Source organism: Dipodomys spectabilis, unplaced genomic scaffold, assembly GCF_019054845.1.
Source record: "Dipodomys spectabilis isolate Male_0828 unplaced genomic scaffold, ASM1905484v1 ptg000163l, whole genome shotgun sequence".
NCBI lineage: Eukaryota > Metazoa > Chordata > Mammalia > Rodentia > Heteromyidae > Dipodomys > Dipodomys spectabilis.
The window spans coordinates 13,063,401-13,086,445 of record NW_024870840.1 but is presented as its reverse complement, the minus strand read 5'-3'; the positions used below and the strand labels follow the sequence as shown (position 1 = coordinate 13,086,445).

Below are 23,045 nucleotides of genomic sequence, written 5' to 3'. Positions count from 1 at the left end.
TTAAGCTTTTATTTTCCCAACTCACCTAGAAGGTTGTAAATTGACTGAAAGAGGATTGAATGGAAGCATGTATTAAACACGCATTGCTTCCATTGGAGAGGAGAGTTACAATAATGAATGAAGAAAGGTAACTAAAATATTACTGTTTGGGGTTGGAATTATAGACACAAACTTGTGAAAATATGAAAAATTCTTAATTCTGTCTTCTGAAAGCTTAAGACTAGCACTAGATATAAAAGATACAAACTGAAGTGCTCAAAGACCAAAACTCAAGCTGCCTGCTACTTATTATCAAATAGTTCACAGAATAATATGTATGCAAGTATATGTGTACAGCATTGTACAATAGGGGCTGGGAAGGTGGCTCAGTGGTAGAGCGCTTGCCTAGCATTGTACAATATACACATATGCATAGATATATATATTCATATAAAGACACATATGTACACTTGTATATGTTTAGGTATATAAATTCATAATCTAAAATATGTAAGTATAATATCTATAGTTTATAAATATAAAAGGAATAATGAAAAGGCAATAATAAAATTATGGTGAGGAAAGGATGAACAAGCATAGTAGATTTGGGAGCAGTAAAATGATTTTCTATGATACTATAACAATGGATACATTATCAGTATACATTTCTTAGAACTCACACTTCAATAACAATATGCCAATATTAGCTCTTCAATTGTAACAACTATTGTACAACATTAATGCAAATAATGTCAATAATAGGTAAAAATGGGGCTAGGCAGGGCAACTACAGGAATTCTAATTTTAGCCCAATTTTTTTCACACTTAATATGCTCTAATAATCTATTAACAATCTATTAATTAAAATAGGTCCACACAAGCAGAAAAAGAAGGAACCTGAAGCTAGAGTTAATGCCAAATGGTACAACATTTTTTTTAAATGAACAATAAAACTGAGCATGGTGACTCATGTTTGTAATCTCAGACAATTAATTATACCTAGGAAAGATTACTCCTTGACTTAAGATTACACAAATTAATTTTTAGATATAAAATAATTATTTTTTCCCAAATGTTACCATACACATTAGCTATTTTGCTCTCAATGGTCTTATTTGACAAAAAAAAAAAATTAATGGTGAAATCTGTCTATTAGAAATTTTACTGGTCTATAAAATTTAAAAATCTGCAAAAATGTTGACATAGAAGATTAAAACAATTCATCCATTTTCTAACACAAAAACCCATTAAAAACAATTCTACCATTCAAAAGTCCTCTTCTCTAGGTAAGACAGTGTCTTTACCAGCTTCAAACTACAAGGTTGAATAAACTTTCAATTTCCTTTATGCCTCTTCTAAATCCTTCTTTTACTTTATCTAAAATCTACCTAAAATCAAAAGTTTTTCCTTACCATTGAAGTCTACATTTATCGTTTCTTACTCTGAATATCTCAAACATCTCTAATGTCTTAGCTTACTCAGCCCAAGCAACCTATAAAAAACGACAATGAGGATTCTTTTAAGAGACACATCAGTATATTTTAGGAGAATGGAAATTTCCAACACTGGAAATTTAAAATTGTATTTTAAAAAGTCCTTCCAGCTAGGCACCAGTGGCTCACGCCTGTAATCCTAGCTACTCAGGAGGCTGAGATCTCAGGATCACAGTTCAAAGCCAGCCCGAGCAGGAAAGTCCATGAGACTCTTATCTCCAATAAACTACTAGAAAACCGGAAGTGGTGCTGTAGCTCAAGTGACAGAGTGCTCACCTTGAGCTGAAGAGCTGAGGGACAGGGCCCAGGCACAGAGTTCAAGTCCCACGACCAACAAAAAAAAAATTTAAAAAAAAAGGGTCTTTCTAGGGCTGGAATTGTGGGATTAGTGGTAGAATGCTCGCCTAGCATGCATGAAGACCTGGGTTCAATTCCCCTGTACCACAGAAAAAGCCAGGAGTGGCATTGTGTGGCTCAAGTGGTAGAGTGCCAGCCTTGAGCAAAAGAAGCTCAGGGACAGTACTTAGGCCCTGAGTTCCACCCCAGGACTGGCAAAAAAAAAAGTCCTTCGATATACAATCTGATTTAGGAACAATTAATGCATACTATAGAACAAATCCATACCTTAGAAGAAAAGTATTTATGATTATCTTTTAATAAAAATTATATTTCTTCTTGAGCTTCTTTTATGGAATAAAGGAATATAGGAGTAGATTAAACCTTAATAATCATACTATTCTGCTGGGCACCAGTGGCTCACACCTGTAATCCTAGCTACTCAGGAGGCTGAGATCTGAGGATCACAGTTCAAAGCCAGCCTGGGCAGGAAAGTCCATGAGACACTTATCTCCAATAAGCCACCAGAAAACTGAAAGTGGCACTGTGGCTCAAATGGTAGAGTGCTAGCCTTGAGCTGAAGAGCTGAGGGACAACATCCAGGCCCAGAGTTCAGGCCCCATGACTGACAAAAAATAAATAAATAAATAATCATACTATTTATCTTAAGAATTGCCATGAAACCTAAAATGTTCCTGACTCATGTTCAGTTGTACATTCCAAAGATTTAATTTCAAAACAAGTAATTTCAAATGCAACTATAATATGCAGAGGCATTTTTGAAAATAATATACTGTAAGAATGCAAATGTTGCAAAAAAGTTAACATACTTGTGCTTAACTTTAGCCGAATGGGCAGCAACCAAAATTTGATTTAAAAAAAAAAAAAAGTTAGCCTAAATATAGTCTTACTAACCTGTTTGTTGTTCTCTGCCATGGAAAGCTGTAATGCCAAAAGCATGGAGTCTGCACCACATAAAGTAGTTCTTTCAGAGTTACAAAGAGCATGCCAATTCCTTCTAAACTCTTTAATCATATCCAAGACAGAGGTCTGATTAAGCACAGCCATTCTCTTAAAGTAGAACAGAACAGAACAGAACACAATGATAAAGTACTTTAATTGGAAATTAACATTTGACATGTGTAAGCCAGCACAGTTAAAGAAAAATAAGTAGTGGAGAAGAGGTCATTTCATATTTACCAAGATTGTTTTTAATTAAATTTAGGAAAACAGAATAATACAATTTCAGCCCAATCATATTTTCCTCTACTTTATTTTTCTTAAGCCAAATCTTTTGAAATAACAAAAATCCAACCTTCAATTTTGAAAATTCACCCAAAACAGACATGCAAATTCTGCAAATTTATAATTATAGACACAGACATCACTAATTAAAGCTGGATTTTAAAAGTATTTATTTGAATACATGATAGTGTCTGTAGTGATTGAAAGAAAAAAAAAAAGTCAATTTCCTCCCATCCCTACACTCTCACAAAAGAAGTAGTCTATTTTTTCCAATCATTTGATCTAGGGCCAGTTTTGTGACTTGATTTGACCAATAGAACGTGATGAGAATAATATAATGAAAATTCTGAACCTAGGCCATACAAAGTCTGTGCAGAAGAATTAATATAAGCAGGAATGATTTCCATCCTTTAAGCTAAAGTCTAGGAACTTGAGTTTCAGGAAGATTTCCAATAAGCCGCTCATGTGCTGAACTGTTGGTATAAATAATATAGTCTATGCTGGAATTTTGGTACATACCACATTGGGCATATCTGTATATTTAGCCCCCCAATAAAAACCCTGGCACCAAGTTTCTAATACACTTCCTTGACAGACAACATTTCACCCAGGTTGTCATAACCTGTTGCTGAAGAAATTAAACATGACCTATGTGACCAGAGTGTGTCTATTCCCCCTAGACTTTGCTCCACATGCCTTTTCCCTTTACTGATGTATCTTTTTGCTATAATAAACCATAGCCATAACTATAACTATTTGCTGAGTACTATGAATGCTCCTGTAGTCATCCTATTTGGACTGGTCATTTTAATATATATCATTTGTTTTTATTAGCATATATTGGTGGTACAATTGGAGGTCTCATTCCAGTATTTCAAAACATATATAAAATATCCTCTGATCATTCCTCCCTCATTCCTCTTCTCCCCCATAATTGAAACAATGTCAACAGGATTCATTATGTTTTCATATATTCATGTAAAGTATTTAAACCATATTTACATTCCGTCCATTCTCTCCATTGGCGCGCTTGCTCTCTCTCTCTCTCTCTCTCTCTCTCTCTCTCTCTCTCTCTCTCTCTCACTGGTTCCCAGCATTGTTGTTTGTTAGGCTTATGTTAATTCCACAAAGGGATTTCACTATCATTATTTCACACATTCATCAATTACACATTAGTCAGATTAACCTATTCTATTGCTCTTTCTACATCCTAGGAGGTGATCTTGAGGACTTCCCAACACAAAACCTTGAAGCCTCAATTCTCACTTTCTTGCTGCTTGGAGCTAGATGGACGAAGTCCAAGGTAGCCTGCTAAAAGAGGAGATGGGAGGAGAACCACAGCACACCAGGTGACAATGAATACCAATTCACAGGCATGTGAATGAGGGAGGCTACCTTACAGTATGTACCCTTAGTCTACCTGCCAGATAAACTTCAACAAGAACAAATTACCCAAATTGCTGACCTACAGAATCATACACAAATAAATGTTATTTTTACATCCAGTAAGGTTTTTTGTTTTCTTTTTGGAAGTTTTGTTTTTTGGTGTCCGTCTTGGGGCGTGAACTCAGGGCCTGGGTGCTATAGCTGAACTTTGCTCCTCAAGGCTAGCACTCTACCACTTGAACAACAGCTCTACTTATGGCTTTTTAGAGTTAAGAGTCTCAGAGATTTTCCTGCCCAGGCTGGCTTCAAACTGCGATCCTCAGAATATCAGTCTCCTGGGTAGCTAGGATTACAGGCATGAACACGTGGCTACAGCCACTAAGTTTTGAGAAAGTTTGTTATATAGCCATTGATACTCAATATTACTGCTAACATGTAGGGGCTACTTGGTGTCCATACTTTTCAAATCTCACAAGTGTCCTACTGAAGTGGCCCTATTCTTCTTATTTTGCATCTAAAGAAAGTAATGTCCCATGTCATTCTGTTAGTAAATGACCAAGCAAACATAAGTCTCCAAGTTGGGATTCTAAATCTCTATACTTCAGAACTTCTCCTGATACAGGCAAGTCTTTTCAAATAATCTGATGTAGTGCCAATATTTTATACACCCAAGCCTCAACAAGGCAGCCAATTCCTTTCTGAATTTACCAACATACCTGACAAGTTATTTTGTTTTCTTTCAACTACCTGTTTCCAGCATGCCCATATATTTCCATCCCATTTACTGATTCCTTCTGTTATTTCTTTCTTCTACTTAATGTAGCATAAACAGAATTCTAGATGTTTACAAGGCATTTGAGTTTTGTACAATGAAGAAAAAGGGCATATGTCATTAACAAAACAATGATTTGGGTCACAGACATAATCTGTGATACAATGTAAACATAAAGGTAGAAGACCACAAATGAAGCACCAACTTCCTAATCTAATCAGTTTTCCTGAAATAAATTTTAACAATAGGCTATTGTTAGTATTTTAAGATATTAATGAGTTTACATTGCTATCAATTAAAATTCACCTAGAAGAGATCATTCTGAATCTTTATTCTAACCACTTACTAGATGAAATCTTGGTCAAGTTATATCACTTCTATCTCAGATTCCTTGTAGTGAAAATGGAAATGGTTACTATCTCACAGAATACTGTGAAGAGTAAATTACATAAAAATAAGGAAAGCTTTTAGAAGTGCCTGATCCATTTAGAAAACACACTAGCTATTATCATGCATTATCAGTTTATTGATGCTGGGGGGTTTTTTGTTATTAAATTTGAAGGATCTTTGCTATCTGTGATAGAAAACCGAGAGTCTCATCTAGGAATTATCAGACCTTTTCGAAAGGTTTAATAAGTACTAAATATTTGAGATATATGGGCATATAGTCTATGGAACAACTCCTTAATTTTTTGTATGAAAGTAACCAGGAATAACACATAAATGATCATAGTTGTGTTCTAGCAAAGTTTATTAATAAATATTGAAATTGGTTTTTCATGTAATTTTCATGTATGCCACAAAATATGGTTCCTTCATTCTATTCCCAGCTATTTAAACATATAAAGTCCATTCTTAGTTAAGGTGCTGGCTGCCCACAGACAGACAATGCAACTGTTTTCCAACCTGGAGTCTAATCCCATTTCTGCCAATACCTCATTCAGCATAAGCCTAGAAAATAGGCTTTATACCTGGCTGTCCAAGTAGAAGTATCATCACATAAAAAACAGAACTACTACTCATCCTTTCTACATACCTTCCAGCCTGATGTGAGAGGTCAAACACTGAATATGCAAGCTCTGAATGCCAGCGGCACTTTACAAAACACGACAGGTGACAGCAGTAATACACACTTGTTTTTAGAAACTGGATTCCAAGATGCACTAGAGAAAAATTGTTGACAGGAAATTGTCACTTGGTGAAAACGTGAGATGAGTTTAAGAACTACACTTTCCCCAGCCAGCACCCTTCCCTTCACTAATTAGAAGTTATGAAATCTCTCTGATGGGCATAAATTTCTTCATCTGTATAATAGGGAAGATATGTTCCTAATAGAATTGCAAGAATCTTAGTGAAAGAAGCATATATTGCCAGGCAATCAGTAAATGCAAAATAAAAAGCAGTGGGGGGGGAGGGCTGGAAATGTGGTCCGTAGTAGAGTGCTTGCCTAGCATGCATGAAGCCCTGGGTTCGATTCCTCATCACCACATACACAGAAAGATCCACAAGTGGCGCTGTGGCTCAAGTGGTCGAGCACTAGCCTTGAGCAAAAGAACCTTAGGGACCGCACCGAGGCCCTGAGTTTAAGCCCCAGGACTGGCAAAAATAAATAAATAAATAAATGGGAAAACTTTTTTAAAAAGCAGCAAGAGATTCCACTTTTGTCCTAAATATTCCTTGGGATGAGGATATAACATCAAGTACGGAAAGGGAAGTTGCGGGATGGGAGTCTGCACACGTCGTGAGAACAGAACCTTAGTTTCACGCCTATTTAGTGGTCTTCACACAGGCTCTTGCTGGGCCTCCGTCGGCCTATCGGCCAAGATCTTCCGGCTCCAGCACCAGACACTATAAACGTAATCTGCCCCAAGGTCCCACGATGAAAGTGGGGCTGTGGCCAGAACGCTAGCATTGAGCAGAAAAGCTCGGGGCCAGCGCGCAGACTCTGAGTTCAAGGCCCATGCCCGACTCAATAACAAAGTTCCCACCAAACCACCAACCCAGGCAGGCAGATATCTCTTCCCTCCCATCCAAACACCTTTACAAGCTACCTCTTGTCGCCACTCCCAGTGAGGCAGGCAGGCTGGAAAGAGGCTGGCGGGACTCACTCGGCTCAAAGATGCCCGGGGAGAAGCCAACTCCGCTGAGGAAGACGCCAGACGTGCGGCTGGAAGGCCCAAGTCTCTCCGTCGCCGCGGTTTACATTTCAAATCTCGCGGGAGGGTCCGGGAACCAATCACCGCGCTTCGCCCTTCGACCCGGAAACAGAACCGGGATGCGCGGCGCGGCTTCCCGCAGCCCAGAGTGACAGCCCAGAGGTGACTTCCGGCCTTCTGCGGTGCGTATTGTACCTGGACACCCCCCACACACACACACCCCGCCCCAGGGCCTGGCAGCTTCGCTCCCGGAGGCCACGCGCCCCAGCATTTATCTCGGGGCGTCCTTCTCGTTCACCTCGGGTTCAGGGAGATGGGAGCGGGATGCCGAGGGACGCTGGCGGCCCTCCGTGCCCAGGAGGCCTTGTGGATGTTCATAACGCCAGGCTTCAGTGAGGGGCTGGCACCCGAGTGTCCGACCTCGAATCGCTAGTGGTGACCGCCTCACCTGCTGGTCAGCTGGGCACGTGTCCACTCGGGGATGCTCCCACCTGAAGGTTACTAGCTCCCCCGAGACGGGACCCTTCTGAGTCTCAGTGGACGCTCAAGGGCCACATGGTGATGTGTGTGTACTTGAGCCCAATTCTTGGCCCAGCTCTTGTGTAAAATCGTTAATAATAAACCACTCAGATTCTTAATTCTACGGAAATACAACTTCCAGCGTATACAGATGGCCTTGACGGGATAGTTGAAGTTTCGTGCCTGGTATTTTTGCTTGTGTGTTGGTGCCAGGAGCTAGTGAACTCAGGGCCCGGGCACTATCCTTGAACTTCTTTTTTGCACAAGGCTAGCACTCTACCACTTGAGCCATAGCGCCACTCTCGGCCTTTTCTGTTTATGTGGTACTGGAGAATCGAGCCTACGGCTTCACGCTTGCTAGGCACGCATTCTACCCACTAAGCCACATTGCCAGCCCCTAGTGCCTGGTTTTATGAATAACCTTATTATTTTTGGGGGGGTGGTCGGTCGTGGGGCTTGAACTCTGGGCCTGAGCGCTGTCCATCAGCTCTTCAGCTCATGGCAAGCGCTCTACCACTTGAGCTACAGCGCCATTTCCATGACTAACTTTTTGTCACACATGTTGGCACTCCCATTTCTCATCCTGAGTCATAACTATCCCTAGATAAAGGCTTTGTTTTTCTGTAGCGCCGTTGCCCAACATACAAATTTTCAGATCCTGATCCTGCTTGTAAGTTTGACAAATTCTTAAAACCTTAAAATCTTTACTGTTATATTTAAATGCTATCAGTAGTACCGCATTTATGCAAATATTCAATGTGATAATGTCAGTAAAATGGCAAACATGCCATTTACAAATAATGCTCTGTAAATATTGTTAAATTTTTATATGAGTATATTTTCTGTTAAAATAGCTACATTTTCAAGTGCTATATATTTTAAACAGAATTTTACAGTGTTACAATTGTGGCTGTCACAAATGTGGAAAAGGGGAAAGCTGTGGAGCAGGTGCTGAACTGTTCATAATTAGATTAATTTTTGTTTTCTGTCATTTGATAAATCCTTTTACTTTCTGTTGACCTGTATGTGACATTGCCAATTCCCAACCATGTTTTGATTCGTTTTTTAAAAATTACTATCACTGACCTCGGAATATGGCTTAGTGGTAGGTAGAGTGCTTGCTTAGCATGCATGAAGCCGTGGGTTCAATTCCTCAGTCCCACATAAACAGGAAAATCTGGAAGTGGCTCAAGTGGTAGAATGCTGCTAGCCTTGAGCAAAAGAAGCTCAGGGGCAGTACCAAGCCTTGAGTTCAAGCCCCAGGATTGGCAAAAAAATAAAAATTACTATCCCTGACCATTGTAATTGTATTTGTGCTGTAATCCACAGTTTTGTCACATTATCCAAAAGGCATTTTACTCATTCAACTGCTGAAGTTTTGACATACAAGATGAAGCAAGATGCTGCAAGAAATACTGCTACCTACACTGTGGATTGTGAAGATTATGTGCATGTGGTAGAATTTAATCCCTTTGAGAGTGGTGATTCGGGAAGTTTAATTGCATATGGTGGCAATAATTATGTGGCTGTTGGCATGTGTACATTTCAGGTTAGTCTACAAACTACCACTTAATAACAATGAAGATAATTCACTGATTAAGAAAAATCTATACAAACCTAAAATATATTTGGATTGAGTTTGTGTTTAAAAAGAAATGAACACCCACACAGAGACATTACCATTAATATATGATTGTGATTTGTGCAAATTTTTCATAGATAGTGGAAAAGAAGAGCATGAAGCTTCTCTTTTGCCTTGTGATTAGTAATAGAATATTCTAGTCATTAAAATCAATGAGTAATTGCACACTGGTATATGTGGAAAAAAAATAGTGTGAGACTAAAAATGATCTCCAAGGAAAATTGCAGGTCTCATGTTTATCTTTCCTATTAATCTACTTTCAAATTTTTTATTCATCTAAAGCTTATGTTTAGAATATCCAAAATGTTGGGGTCATATTAACAGAGCAGACAGTCCAGCATGTGAGAGCATGAATTCTGGAGCCAAAATGTCTACAGTTCTAAATGCAACTCTTAACCATACAATTTAATATCTTTTCTATAAATATGAGGAAAATAATGCTCAATACAGTTTTGTAGGAATGTAAGGTAGTATTTGTAATGTTCCTAGAAGACATGTGACACATTATAATCTATATGGATTTGTTTTGTTGTAGCTTTTGTTGATATAGGCAGTTGTGATAGTCAGACTTACAAATATTCATCAAAATAACATTCTTCTAAGTAAGTCCATGTCAAATTTTCCCACAGAAAACTAGACCATGTATGAGAGAAGATCAACAAATTAGGTTTAACTCTCTGGAATATCTACGTAAGCCTTTGCCAGAATATTTCTAGAAATACAATTTTTAAATTACAAATAATTAGGTAATTTGACGATGGACCAATTTTCAAAGAAATACTGTTTTCTTTTTTACTCAAGAGGCAGTTTCTTTTACAGTTATGGCATCAAAATTCAATTAAGGCCAGGCACCAGTGGTTCACACTTATAAGCCTAGCTACCCAGGATACTGAAATCTGAGGTTCATAGTTCAAAGGTACCCTAAGCAGAAAAATTTGTGAGACTCTTAATCTCTAACCACCAAAAAGCCAGAAGTGGTATTGTGGCTAAAGTGGTAGAGAACTATCTCCTAGAGCAAAAAATCTCAGAGACAGTGCCCAGACCCTGAGTTCAAGCCTCAAAACTGGCCAAAAAGAAAAAGAAAATTGTGAATTGGGGTTTCAGTCACTTGGAAATTCACCCTCAGACATAAAATTCTCAAAATGAGCTAACTCAGTACTGTTAGTAGGATTATAATGTGAATTTACAAAGAAAAGTTTCAATATTAGAGTAGCCACATAAAAATAAAAGCAGTGGGACTGGGAAGATGGCTCAGTGGTAGAGTGCTTGCCTTACATGCATGAGGCCCTGGGTTCGATTCCTCAGCACCACATAAGTAGAAAAAGCCGGAAGTGGGGCTGACGCTCAAGTGGTAGAGTGCTAGCCTTCAGCTGAAGAGCTGAGGGACAGCGCCCAGGCCCAGCTTTCAGGCCCCACAACTGACCAAAAAAAATAAAAGCAGTGAAATTCTAATATTTTTTGCGTAGTATATTTCAAATAATTTACATGTAATCTTTATAAAAATATTAATGTATATTCTTTTCATAGTGTAAGTTTAAAGCCATGATTTGTATTTTATACCTCATAGAGTATGTTCATATCACATTAAACTAGCAACACTTCAAATATTTAAGGCCCAGGGCTGGGGGTTTAGCTCAGCAGAAGAGTGCCTGCCTGGTGAGCGCAAGGCCCTGAGTTCGGTCCTCAGCTGGTTGGGAGGGGGGGGGACGGGGGGGGGGGGGGGGGGGGGGGGAGAGCTATAAAAGACAAAAAAAAAGGGCAAATATTTAAGGCCCCCTGTTACTAGGAGCTCCCATATAAATCAGCACTCTCTTTCCAAAGGAAATAATATATTTGAAAATGAATTTTAGAGTAGTATTAAAATGTTTTAAAGTGTTATGTGAGACAGGTTCTTAGAATTGTCCGTGGACTTTGTTACTTGTATCACTATTTGCAATTGCTGCTTGTAGTGCTGTAAGACAGGTACTAAATCTGCTTCTTTGTGTGTGTTCACCTAGTACAGATCAGTTATGGACAGATATTTGCCCTCATTGAATCAAACTTACTCTGTATGGTTCCAGAGACAGAGTTCCAGAGCAAATGAGTAGAATTTACATGGAACCAGTCTTTGGGTTAATGTTACACACTCTTAACACTGTTTCCCAAATGAAGGCATTCAGAAATGGTTTTTGCAGATTGTTCTGCTAGTGGTGAAGTATTAGATAGAAGACTCAGACTAGACTAGATAAATTCCAGTTTTGTCTAACTGAAGTTCTGTATTTGGCCTTAAAGGGGTGTGGTAGAAGACCTACCAGTTAAAAACCTTTGAATAGCACTTCTACCACCCTGACTGCGCCCCAACGTCAGATTGTTGGAGCTTTGTAGAATCATTCCACTTATGACAAATTTTCCGAAATCTCTTAATTTCCTGTCTATACAGTACTACCTACACCCCAAATTGAACCCAAAATAGCATTCATCTCTGCCTATACCACACATACAGTCTGCTCTTTTTGTTGGCTCAATAGCAGATAGTGGTGCCAGGAAAGAAAGGTTTCACACTAATACATAAAAACTCAAACTATGTAGTACCTGTTATGCCTATGACCATCCAACCTGTCAACATAGATATATAGATATTCTACTATATATTAACTTTCACCTGCTTTGTATTTTTTTTCTTGGAAGTTTTTTTGACTGTTATTATAAAAGTGATGTATAGAGGGGTTACAGTTATATGTCAGGTAATAAGTACACTTCTTTTTTTTTCTTTTAATAAGTTTTTTATGGTGACAATACTGTACAGAGGGGTTACAGTTACATGAGCAAGGTAATGAGTACATTTCTTATCAAGCATTGTTGCCTCCTCTTTTTCTCCTTCCATCCCTTCCCTCCCACCCTCAACTACACTCCCCCACTCCCCTGTAAGTAAACTTCTTTTTGGACAATGTCTCCTCTTCTGTCACTCTCTTCCAGTTTTTCCCTCCTGTTCCCACCCACAAGTTGTATAGTGTATTTTCAACATAGTGTCTGTCTAGTGAGTACCATTGCTGCATCTGTTTTTTGTCCCTCCATTTTCTTGAAAATTTTATAATACCATACCTCTTATAAAAGATAAAAGTTTTCTAATAGGGAAAATTCCTTGGGCAAATTTGTTATGAACATTTTTGCTCTAATCTTTAGACCTAATTCAAGAACCAATTTAAATAACAAAATTTATATTTTTATTTTTAGTTGTAATATTTAATACTTATAAATATGCATTTTAGCCTGGCATCTGTGGTTCTCATCTGTAATCCTAGCTACTTAGGAAACTAAGATCTGAGGATTGAAGTTCAAAGCCAATTCAGGCAGAAAAGTCTGAGGACTCCATCTCCAAAATAACCAGCTAGAGGCATGGTTCAAGTGGTAGGTTTTCAGCCAAGCAAGCTAAGCAAGCATGAGGCCCTGAGTTCAAACCTCAATATCAGCAAAACAATAATAGTAACAATAATGTTATCTATATAAGGCAGAAAGAAAAGTAATAAAGAACAGACCCCTGTATACTCTATATTCATCAGTGTCCAGCCTAAGAAATGTGGAACACATGCAGATCTTTGGAAAACTCTTGTATATACTTGCCTTACTGACTTCCTTTCTCATCCCCAAGAAGAAACTATGTCAGAAATTTTGTGTTGATGTCAGAGAAGTTTTTTGTTTTCTTTTGGTGCTAGAGATCAAACGCAGGGCTTTGTGCATGCAAGAGAAGTGCTCTATACTGAACTACATCCCTATGTAGTTTACGTTTATGATTCCTTGTTTTTCTTTGTAATATTGCCCCTGTATAGGTGCACTAAACTAATATGTTTTGTTGTATGTTTTAAACTTTATATTTTGTTCTTCTATACTCTATTACTATTGCTTAACATTAGATTTGTGAGATTCCTTGATGTTAAATTTCATTTATTCCTGCCACTATGTCATATATGACCATGCCACAACTTATCCACTCCAATATTGTTGGGTATTATAGATATTTTTCGTTTTCTAACATGGAAACCATCGTCAATATACATATTCTTGCCATGTTCTCTTACCTCATCCTTTAGGGTTTTTCTTCCTTGATAAAGTTTTATATTTGATTTCTCTTTTTAGTGTTACTAAAGACTTTTTTAGTGTTACTAAAGGCTTGAACTCAGGGCCTGGGGCCAGACCTTGAGCTTTTTTATTTATTTTTTCTTTGCCAGTCCTGGGGCTTGAACTCAAGGCCTGGCTACTATCCCTGAGCTTCTTTTTACTCAAGGCTAGCACCCTACCACTTGAGCCACAGTGCCACTTCTGGATATTTCTGTCTGTATGGTACTGAGGAATTGAACCCAGGGCTTCATGCTAGACAACACTCTACCACTACGCCACATTCTCAGCCCTGTCCCTGAGCTTTTGTGCTTAAGGCTAGATTTCTACCACTTTGAGCCACAGTACCAGTTCCAATTTTCTCATGATTAATTGTAAATAAGAGTCTCACAAACTGTCCTGCCTGAACTGGCTTTGAACTACTATCTTCAGATCTCAGCCTTTTGAGTAGCTATGATTAAAAACATGAGCCACCAGCACATGGCTCATATCATAGATATTTTAGACTTTGACAAGCACTTAAGGTCTCTGTTACATATTACTCTTTTTTTTTACAACCACTTAAAAATGTAGAAAAGATTATTAGATCATGACTATATATAAAGCAAACCATAGGATAGATTTGGTCCTTGAGCCATAGTTTGCCAGCCCTTGATAACAAAAGGGATCTAAAGAATCATTTAGTGAAACTTTATTAATGTATAATGTCTTGGCTTTTGTTTTTCTGAAAACATTTTTAATACAACCTCATTCTTGAGAAATCAGATTTGTTGTGTCTACAATTCTAGTTACTTTCAGCATTTTAAAGATATTAGTTCCTCCTGTTGTTTGCTGTTTCTGCTGAAGTGTCAGTTACTGATTTTTGTAATTATTACTGGTAGAAAATCTCTTTTGAAAAGACTTTCTAGCTTTCACTGCTAAAATTGATATTTCCATATGTTTGTATGTGTGTTTTCTGAAGAATTACCATATTGCTTCTAGCTGTAGATTTTTTTTTTTATCTTGGCTCTCGAGGATTTATTGTCCTTTCTAAATGTGGCTACTGTTGCATTCCATATAATATGGAGAATCCTTTGCACTGTCTCTTAATACTGACACTTCTTCTTTTCCTCTGTTCACTCCTTCAAATAGTAGAACCTTTCTTTACATCATATTTTTTGTTGAATTTTAATAATTTTTTATAACTCTAGATGCATCTAAGATTTTTTTATTTCAAATATGGTATCTTCATCTTTTGAGGGTTTTCTTTAGCAACTATTCACTTTATTTATTAACTTGTTAGTGTTTTACAGAAATAATTGCATTTTTTTGTGGTTTTTGTTGTTTTTGTTTTTGTTGGTCATGGGGCTTCAACTCTGGGCCTGAGCTCTGTCCTTCAACTCTGCAGCTCAAAGTTAGACCACTACCACTTGAGCCACAGCACCACTTCCGGTTTTCTGGAGGTTTATTAGATAAGAGTTTCACGGCCGTTACTCCCTGGGCTGGCTTTGAGCTACAATCCTCAGATCTCAGCCTCCTGAGTAGCTAGGATTACAGGCTTGAACCACTGGCACCTGGCAAATAAATGCATATTGTTTTAGGGTACAATGTGATGTATTGTTACACTGTGTAGAATGAGTAGACATTGTACATCCAAAGAGAAATGTCTATGTTTCTATAAGGTGCTTGGGACTACTATGTACATATGGCCACTTTGAAATATGTTCTTTGTCATTTTCTGGACTGTATAATAATGTGACTTCAATTTTCATTCTAATGAGATTTGGACCAGCAAAGGATAGAGATTGCTCACAAGTTGCTATTTCCTTTTTCTGGCCATCAAAGTTTTCTGCAGTTTTTGTCATTGTTTTGTTTGTTTTTCTACTTCCTCAACAACTCTGAATCTATACAGAGGTCTCTGATCTGGCTCCTTCCACGTGCAGTTACTAAGCTTTATCTCCCATCATTTGCAAGCTGAACCTTTTAAGTCGTTGTAACAGCTTGATGCCTTGGTATTCACTTATCTGAATTCTCTAAATTTTATTTTCCCATCTTTATAGTGGGAGAACATCTCAGGTTATTGTTCACATTGCCAGAGATAGATGGTTTGTTTTAAAATTCAACTTTTCCTCACTTTTCCAACTATATGCGCTTGAATGTGTTTTAATAAAATAGAATTTGGTGAAAAGATGACTTTAAGACATTTATACCCCTCAGAATCAAATAGTTAACATAGTATTTTGAATATTCATTTCATGGATTGTACAGCACAGATGAATTACTCATAACATCTTACACATATATAATGCAAAATGTAAATGCTGCCTGGAACTCATTGTGGCAGAACTTCCCCCAAGTACTTTCCACATAATCAAGACTTTACTTAGTGTATATTATTATGTTGTCAGCTGATAATGCCTATATAATTCATTTATTTTTTACCGGGCACCTGTGGCGCATGCCTGTAATCCCAGCTACTCAGGAGCCTGATAGCTGAGGCACAGTTCAAAGCCAGCCTGGGCAGGGAAGTCTGTGAGACTCTTACCTCCAATCAACCACCAGAAAACTGGAAGTGGTGCTATGGCTCAAGTGGTAGAGCAGTAGCCTTGAGATGAAGAGCTGAGGGACAGGGCCCAGGCCCAGAGTTCAAGCCCCACAACAGACCAAAAAAAATTTTTTTATTTACTTTTACTACTCATATAACAAATACCTCATTCTTAGCTTTTTTATGAAATGTGTTTACTGTTAGAAGTAAAATATCATCTAGAATAATAGTGTGTTTACCATTCAGTTTGGGTTGTCTTAGAGGTTTATATGGTAAGACTTACACACTTTGTGCGTACTTAAGAGTAGGAGTTGATTTTTGTTTTTCCTATATTGCAAGGGACCAAAGCATGGCCTCTTAGGCAAGCTGAGCTTTATTCTAAACCCTGGAGATAAAGTAGTTCAGTCTCACCATCTATTTACCTTTAAATGGTTCAAATGCATATATGTGACTTCCTGATAAATTTATCAGGAACTTCATTATAATGAAATTTGGAATATTATATTGTTTGTCCTAACATGTACTATGTGTGCTTAGGAGGAAGAAGCAGACATTGAAGGAATTCAGTATAAAACATTACGAACATTTCACCATGGAGTCAGAGTTGATTGCATAGCATGGAGTCCAGAGACAAGACTCGATTCATTGCCTCCAGTAATCAGGTAAGTTTAAAAGTTTCAAGTGCAATATTTATTAATGTCTGTTAAGTAATCCCAAGTCTAATTGCAGGGACTTTTTTCCTTCATGCTTAGATTTTTTTACATTTACTATTGTTTACTGATTTAGCATTATCATCTTTGTGACCATAGCAGTTATGCCTTGACTGTGTCTGGTCCAAACTAGAAAGCTGATGGCTCACGCCACTGTAAACCTAACTACTGAGGAGTCTGAGATGTGAGGATCATGGTTCAAAGCGAGCCCAGGCAGGAAAGTCTGAGACTTATTGCCAATAAACTAAAGCCAGAAGTCGTGCTGTGGCCCAAGTAGTAGAGCAGTAGCCTTGAGTACAAAGAGGCTCAAGGATAGCACCCAGGCCATGAGTTCAAGCCCCAGGACCAGCAAAAGCAAAAACAAAAACAACAATTAAAAAAAAAAAAAACACTGCAAAGCTGTTTAACTAAGAGACAACTTTTAAAAAAAAATAAGTTTTTTTATTGTGAAAATACTGTACAGAGGGGTTACAATTACATGAGCAAGGTAATGAGTACATTTCTTATCAAGCATTGTTGCCTCCTCCTTTGTTTTTCCCCTTCCACCTCTTCCCTCCCATCTCCACAACTACAGTCCCCCCACTACATAGCATAGGACATAGGACATAGCATCTTGTACATCTCATTGTTGCAATGGGTCAACCTGTATCCCTATTTAAACAATTTGTTTTTTCCCTTCCACTCCCCAAATTATATCAACAGCAAATACAGTGAAAACAGGGGTTATTCCATGGGAGAGGGACATACAAAGCAACCAAAAAATCATGTGGTACCTTATAAATATGTTAGAAACAATAGCAAGAAAGAAAAAACCACTTGTGGCCTTATCTTGGGGTTCATTTCACTTAATATCATCTTATCTGAACTTTTCTGCTTGTCTCAGACATATACTAGTTATTGCAAATAAGGGAAACCATGGAATCTATGTTTCTTTGGGCCTGCCTTACTTCACTTAATATAATTTTTTCCAAGTCTTTCCATTTCCTTACAAATGGGGCGATGTTCTTTCTGATGGAGGCATAGAATTCCATTGTGTATATATGCAACATTTTCCTGATCCATTCATCTACTAAGGGGCATCTGGGTTGGCTCCATATCTTTTTATTTTTATTTTTATTGTGAAAATACTGTAACAGAGGGGTTACAATTACATGGGCAAGATTATGAGTACATTTCTTATCAAGCATTGTAGTCTCCTCCTTTGTTTCCCCTTCCCATCCCTTCCCATTCTCCCCCCGCCCACCCCAGCTCCATATCTTAGCTATGGTAAATAATGCTGCAATAAACATAGTTGTGCTGGTAGCTTTAGTGTGGTCTTGTTTGTGATCATTCAGGTAAATACCCAAAAGTGGGATTGCTGGGTCATAGAGGAGCTCTATGTGGAGTCTTTTGAGGAACCTCCATACTACTTTCCAAAGTGGTTGAACAAGTTTACACTCCCACCAGAAATGCAGTAGGGTTCCCTTCTGGTCACATCTCCTCCAGCATCTGTTGTTATTAGAATTCTTGATTAAGGCATTCTAACTGGGGGAAGTGGTATCTCAAAGTTGTTTTGGTTTGCATTTCTTTTATGGCTAGAGAGGTTGAGCATTTCTTCATGTCTCTATTGGCCATTCTTATTTCCCTAAGAGACAATTTTAATACAATAAAATTCTCTTTTCTTAACTGAACAGTTAAGTTTCCACAAATTTAAATACTTTTATAATTCATACCTATTAATGTAGCCTTATGTCATCCCAGAAAACCTCATATTCCATCCTTGTTCATCCCTAAGACACACTCACTACCAAATCAATCACTAATCTAATATCTATAACCAGAAATTAGTTTTCCTATTATAGAAATCAATATAGATTGAAGCATCAAAAACTTACATTTTGTGTCTGGAACATAGTTTCTGAGTCTTAACTGGGTTCTTTGAGAAACAGAGTACCATTCTAGTTGGTATCACACTGACATTTCAATCATCAGTAATTGTGAAGACTTTTTGTTTTTATAGAAATGTCTACCTATAGCAAAGTTTGAAAATATTCTTTTTGCTCTTAGAAGTTTTTTCAGGTTTTAGCTAACTTAATATTTAATAGCTTTAATTATGAATTATTTGGCTGTTGTTAACATACATCTACCCTTGCAAACAGCTGGTATGATGTTCATTTCCTATTTTATTTATTTTTTTTCAGTCATGGGTCTTGAACTCTGGTCCTGGGTGCTGTCACTGAGCTCATCAGCTTAAGGCTAGCACTCTACCACTTGAGCCACAGCACCACTTCCATTTATGTATCTAACTCATTTTATGTGTAAATATACAAAATTATTATTAAACTAGTATGTAAACTGTGGGCTCTGAAAAAAAAAATGTATATCTCTTAAGTAGATGTACACAGGAGCTTCAATTCAAGGTGTCAGTTTATGACACCTTTATCAATGCCATCCCTTTCATTTTTTTTAAATTTTTTATTGTACAGATACTATACAGAGGGTTACAGTTACATGAGTAAGGTAATGAGTACACTTCCTACTGAGCATTGTTACCCCCTCCATTGTTTTCCCCCTACTATCCCTTCCCTCCTACCTTCCCCGAGGTTATTTTTTTTTTAATTGTGATTAATTGATTACATAATTTCCCAAATTTCACAGTATTGTGGAATAATGATGCTCATTTAATCATTATTCCACAATACTGTGAAATAATGATGCTCATTTAAGGTCACAAGCTCATTCTAACTTTCCTGGAGCAAATTGTCTATCACAGTCTATAACATATAACTGTGTACACATATACACCATACATGAGATCAGCAGCATGGGGATATTTAGTAGTGGTTCGACCAGATGAGTGGAAGTTCTTTGTTTCTTAAGTCCTGTTAATTTTGTCCTATCACCTAACATTTTGGATTTAACATCCACTTATCAGGGAGACCATGTACCGTTTGTCTCTTTGCTCTTGGCTTACCTCGCTCAACATGATTTCTTCTAGCTCCATCCATCTCCCGGCAAATGCCATTATTTTGTCATTTCTAATGGCTGCATAATATTCCATTGTGTATAGATACCACAATTTTTGGATCCATTCATCTGTGGTGGGGCATCTGGGTTGTTTCCATATCCTAGCTATTGTAAACAGTGCTGCAATAAACATGGAGGTGCATGTGTCCTTGTATATTGGTTCCTGTTGTTCAGGGTAGATGCCTAGAAGTGGTATGACTGGGTTGTAAGGGAAGTCAATCTTTAGCTTTCTTTTTTTTTTTTTTTTAATTTTATTTTATTTTATTTGAGAACATACTGTACAGAGGGGTTACAATTACATGGGCAGGATAATGCATACGTTTCTTACCAAGCATTGCAGCCTCCTCCTTTGTTTACCCTTCACCTCCCTTCCCAGCCTCCCCCCTCCCCCCCACCCAATCCTTCCCCCCCTCCCCCCCTCCCCACTCCAGACTGCTTTCCAAAGTGGTTGTATAAGTGTACATTCCCACCAGCAGTGTAATAGATTTCCTCTTTCTCCACATCTCCTCCAGCATTTGTCGTTGGCTGACTTGTGGATGTGGGACATTCTGACTGGGGTAAGGTGGTATCTCAGGGTTGTCTTTATTTGCATTTCCTTCACCACCAGGGATGATGAACATTTCCTCATGTGTTTCTTTGCCCTTTTTATTTCTTCATCTGAGAAGTCTCTCTTTAGTTCCCTTGCCCATTTAGTAATTGGTTTGTTAGGTTTGGGAGGGATTAGTTTCTTGAGTTCCCTGTATATACTGGATCTTAACCCCATGTCTGATATATTGCTGGTAAATATTTTTTCCCAATTAGTTGGTTGTCTTTCTAGCTTGGTTGCGATAGATTTAGCTGTGCAGAAGCTTTTTATTTTAAGGTAGTCCCATTTGTCAAGTCTCTCTCCAATTTGTTGTGACCCTGGGACTCTGTTCAGGAAGTTCCTTCCTATGCCTATTAGTTCAAGTGTCTCTCCTACTCTGTCCTGCAGTAGTTTCAGAGATTCAGGTTTAATGTTAAGGTCTTTAATCCATTTTGAGTTGATGTTGGTGCTTGGTGATAGGCTGGGGTCCACTTTTAGTTTTCTGCGTGTCATCCCTTTCATTTTTATCCCCCATCTCTCCCAGCATAGCCTCTCCCCTCAAATTTTCTGGTCCTATTTTCACATATGTCTATTGAATATTATGACTATATTCACCACCCTGAACTTTTTTTAACTTAATAGTTCTTTCAGAGTACTTCAAAATAAATAGAAGTTTTGTCATGACTACATAGTGTCTACCAAGATGGCAAAGGTATAACTTTTTAATCTTTAACATCATCAACTTTATCTTTTTTTTTTTTCTTTTTTTGGTCAGTCGTGGAGCCTGAACTCTGGGCCTGGGCACTGTCCCTCAGCTCTTCAGCTCAAGGTTAATGCTCTACTACTTGAGCCACAGCACCACTTCTGGCTTTTTCTGCTTATGTGGTGCTGAGGAATTGAACCCAGGGCCTCATGCATGCAAGACAAGCACTCTGCCACTGAGCCACCTTCCCAGGCCTATTGACTTTATCTTACATTTACAAAGAATCCTTCCTTGGGGTTTATCTTTAGCATATGATTGTGTTAATTTTTCTCTTCCTTCCTATTCTTTTCATCTCTGCTTGCTTTTTTTTCCGGTGGCAGGAGAGTAAATTGTTTACTTCATTCAGTGCTCTGAGGTTTTCTGGTTTTACTGAAAGATAAGTTAAATTCCTCTAAAGTTTAAAAAAAAGAAAGAAATTCAGAGAGGAGCTGGGAAGGTGGCTCAGTGGTAGAGTGCTTGCCTTGCATGCATGAAGCCCTGGGTTTGATTCCTCAGCACCACATAAGCAGAAAAACCCAGAAGTGGCACTGTGGCTCAAGTGGTAGAGTGCTTGCCTTGAGCTGAAGAGCTGAGGGACAGCGCCCAGGCCCAGAGTTCAGACCCCACAACCAACAACAACAAAATTTTTTTCAGAGAAAGGTAGAGCAATATAAGGCATTCCTTGCTGTCTTATAAAATTCTGAACTTCTATAATCTAAGAGATTAAATCAAGTATATACTAAAATTTTATGTGTTCTAAAATAAAATATTTTATTTACCTATTACTTTAATAGCTAGATATGTTTTTTAAAATCCAGCTAAAATACTGTTTCCCTTCCTCAGCCCCCCAAATACATGATTATGAGTTATAATAAAGCATTTTGATGACTTTGAGGGAGAGCTACATTGTAGGTAGAAAATTTGCTTATAAAGGCTACAAGTAGGTTTATTTGTTTGTTTCCAGATTTGGTACTTCCGCTGCTGATATGAAAATTAGAGTATTTACTTCAGATCTTCAAGATAAAAATGAATATAAGGTATGTTGACAAGTATAATTTACAAATCTTTTCAGTATTTTAAGATCCAGCCTCACTTTTTGCTAATTTAATTATATTCCAACTTAAATTACCTTTGCAGTCATTAAGTTAAGATATATAGTTTAGGATCTCATTTTATTACATGCTATAACTAGCTTCTTAGTAATAACTGAAGATATTAAGTCTTATATCACTTTTGAATAAAATATTAAAAACAGCAAATTAGAGAAATAATAGTTCACAATAAACCAGGAGCTAGTGACTCACCTTTATTCCTAGCTACTCAGGAGGCTGAGATCTGAGAACCAAAGCCAGCCCACATAGGCAAATCCATGACATTCTTATTTCCAACTAACCACCAAAAAGCTAGAAGTGGAGTTATAGCTCAAGTGGTAGAGTGGTAACCTTGAGTGAAAAATCTGAAGGACAGTGCCCAGGGCCTGAGTTCAAGACCCAGGACCTGCACATACACATGCAATAAAGTTCACAGATCAGGGCTGGGAAGGTGGCTCAGTGGTACAGCGCTTGCCTTGCATGCTTGAGGCCCTGGATTCGATTCCTCAGCACCGCATAAGCAGAAAAAAAAAAGCCAGAAGTGGCACTGTGGCTCAAGTGGTAGAGTGCTCGCCTTGAGCTGAAGAGCTGAGAGACAGCGCCCAGGCCCAGAGTTCAGGCCCCACGACCGGACCCCCCAAAAAAAGTTCACAGATCAAGAAAATGAATATGTCAAAATATGATATAATCATGAACAGAAATGTCACAGTGAAACCCATAAAAGATATTAATAATATGTATTATTAATTATAACAAGATAATCAACTACTTGAAATTTGCTAAAACA

The 23,045-nt window shown here is 37.9% G+C and overlaps 2 protein-coding genes across 4 annotated transcripts in view; one reads left to right on the top strand and one right to left on the bottom strand.

Moving 5' to 3' along the window:
* The window catches only part of LOC122119294 (PARP1 binding protein), a 49,183-nt gene extending 41,791 nt beyond the window's left edge, over window positions 1-7,392 (bottom strand). Inside the window, exons 1-3 of one of the 3 annotated variants that reach the window (XM_042693364.1) lie at window positions 7,320-7,392; window positions 6,248-6,374; window positions 2,724-2,879 (exon numbers count right to left, since the gene is read on the bottom strand). In XM_042693364.1, coding sequence (XP_042549298.1) covers window positions 2,724-2,876 — 153 coding nt within the window. In that variant the 5' untranslated portion in view covers window positions 2,877-2,879; window positions 6,248-6,374; window positions 7,320-7,392. Of the gene's footprint in view, window positions 1-2,723; window positions 2,880-6,247; window positions 6,375-7,262 lie in introns of all 3 variants that reach the window. The other 2 variants (XM_042693363.1, XM_042693365.1) reach the window with 2 other exon arrangements.
* Window positions 7,393-7,487: 95 nt separating this feature from the next.
* Window positions 7,488-23,045, top strand: part of Nup37 (nucleoporin 37) — a 29,632-nt gene continuing 14,074 nt past the window's right edge. The window contains exons 1-4 of the mRNA XM_042693331.1: window positions 7,488-7,549; window positions 9,216-9,435; window positions 16,682-16,806; window positions 22,132-22,204. Of these exons, the coding sequence (XP_042549265.1) occupies window positions 9,277-9,435; window positions 16,682-16,806; window positions 22,132-22,204 (357 nt within the window). The 5' untranslated portion in view covers window positions 7,488-7,549; window positions 9,216-9,276. The remainder of the gene's footprint in view (window positions 7,550-9,215; window positions 9,436-16,681; window positions 16,807-22,131; window positions 22,205-23,045) is intronic.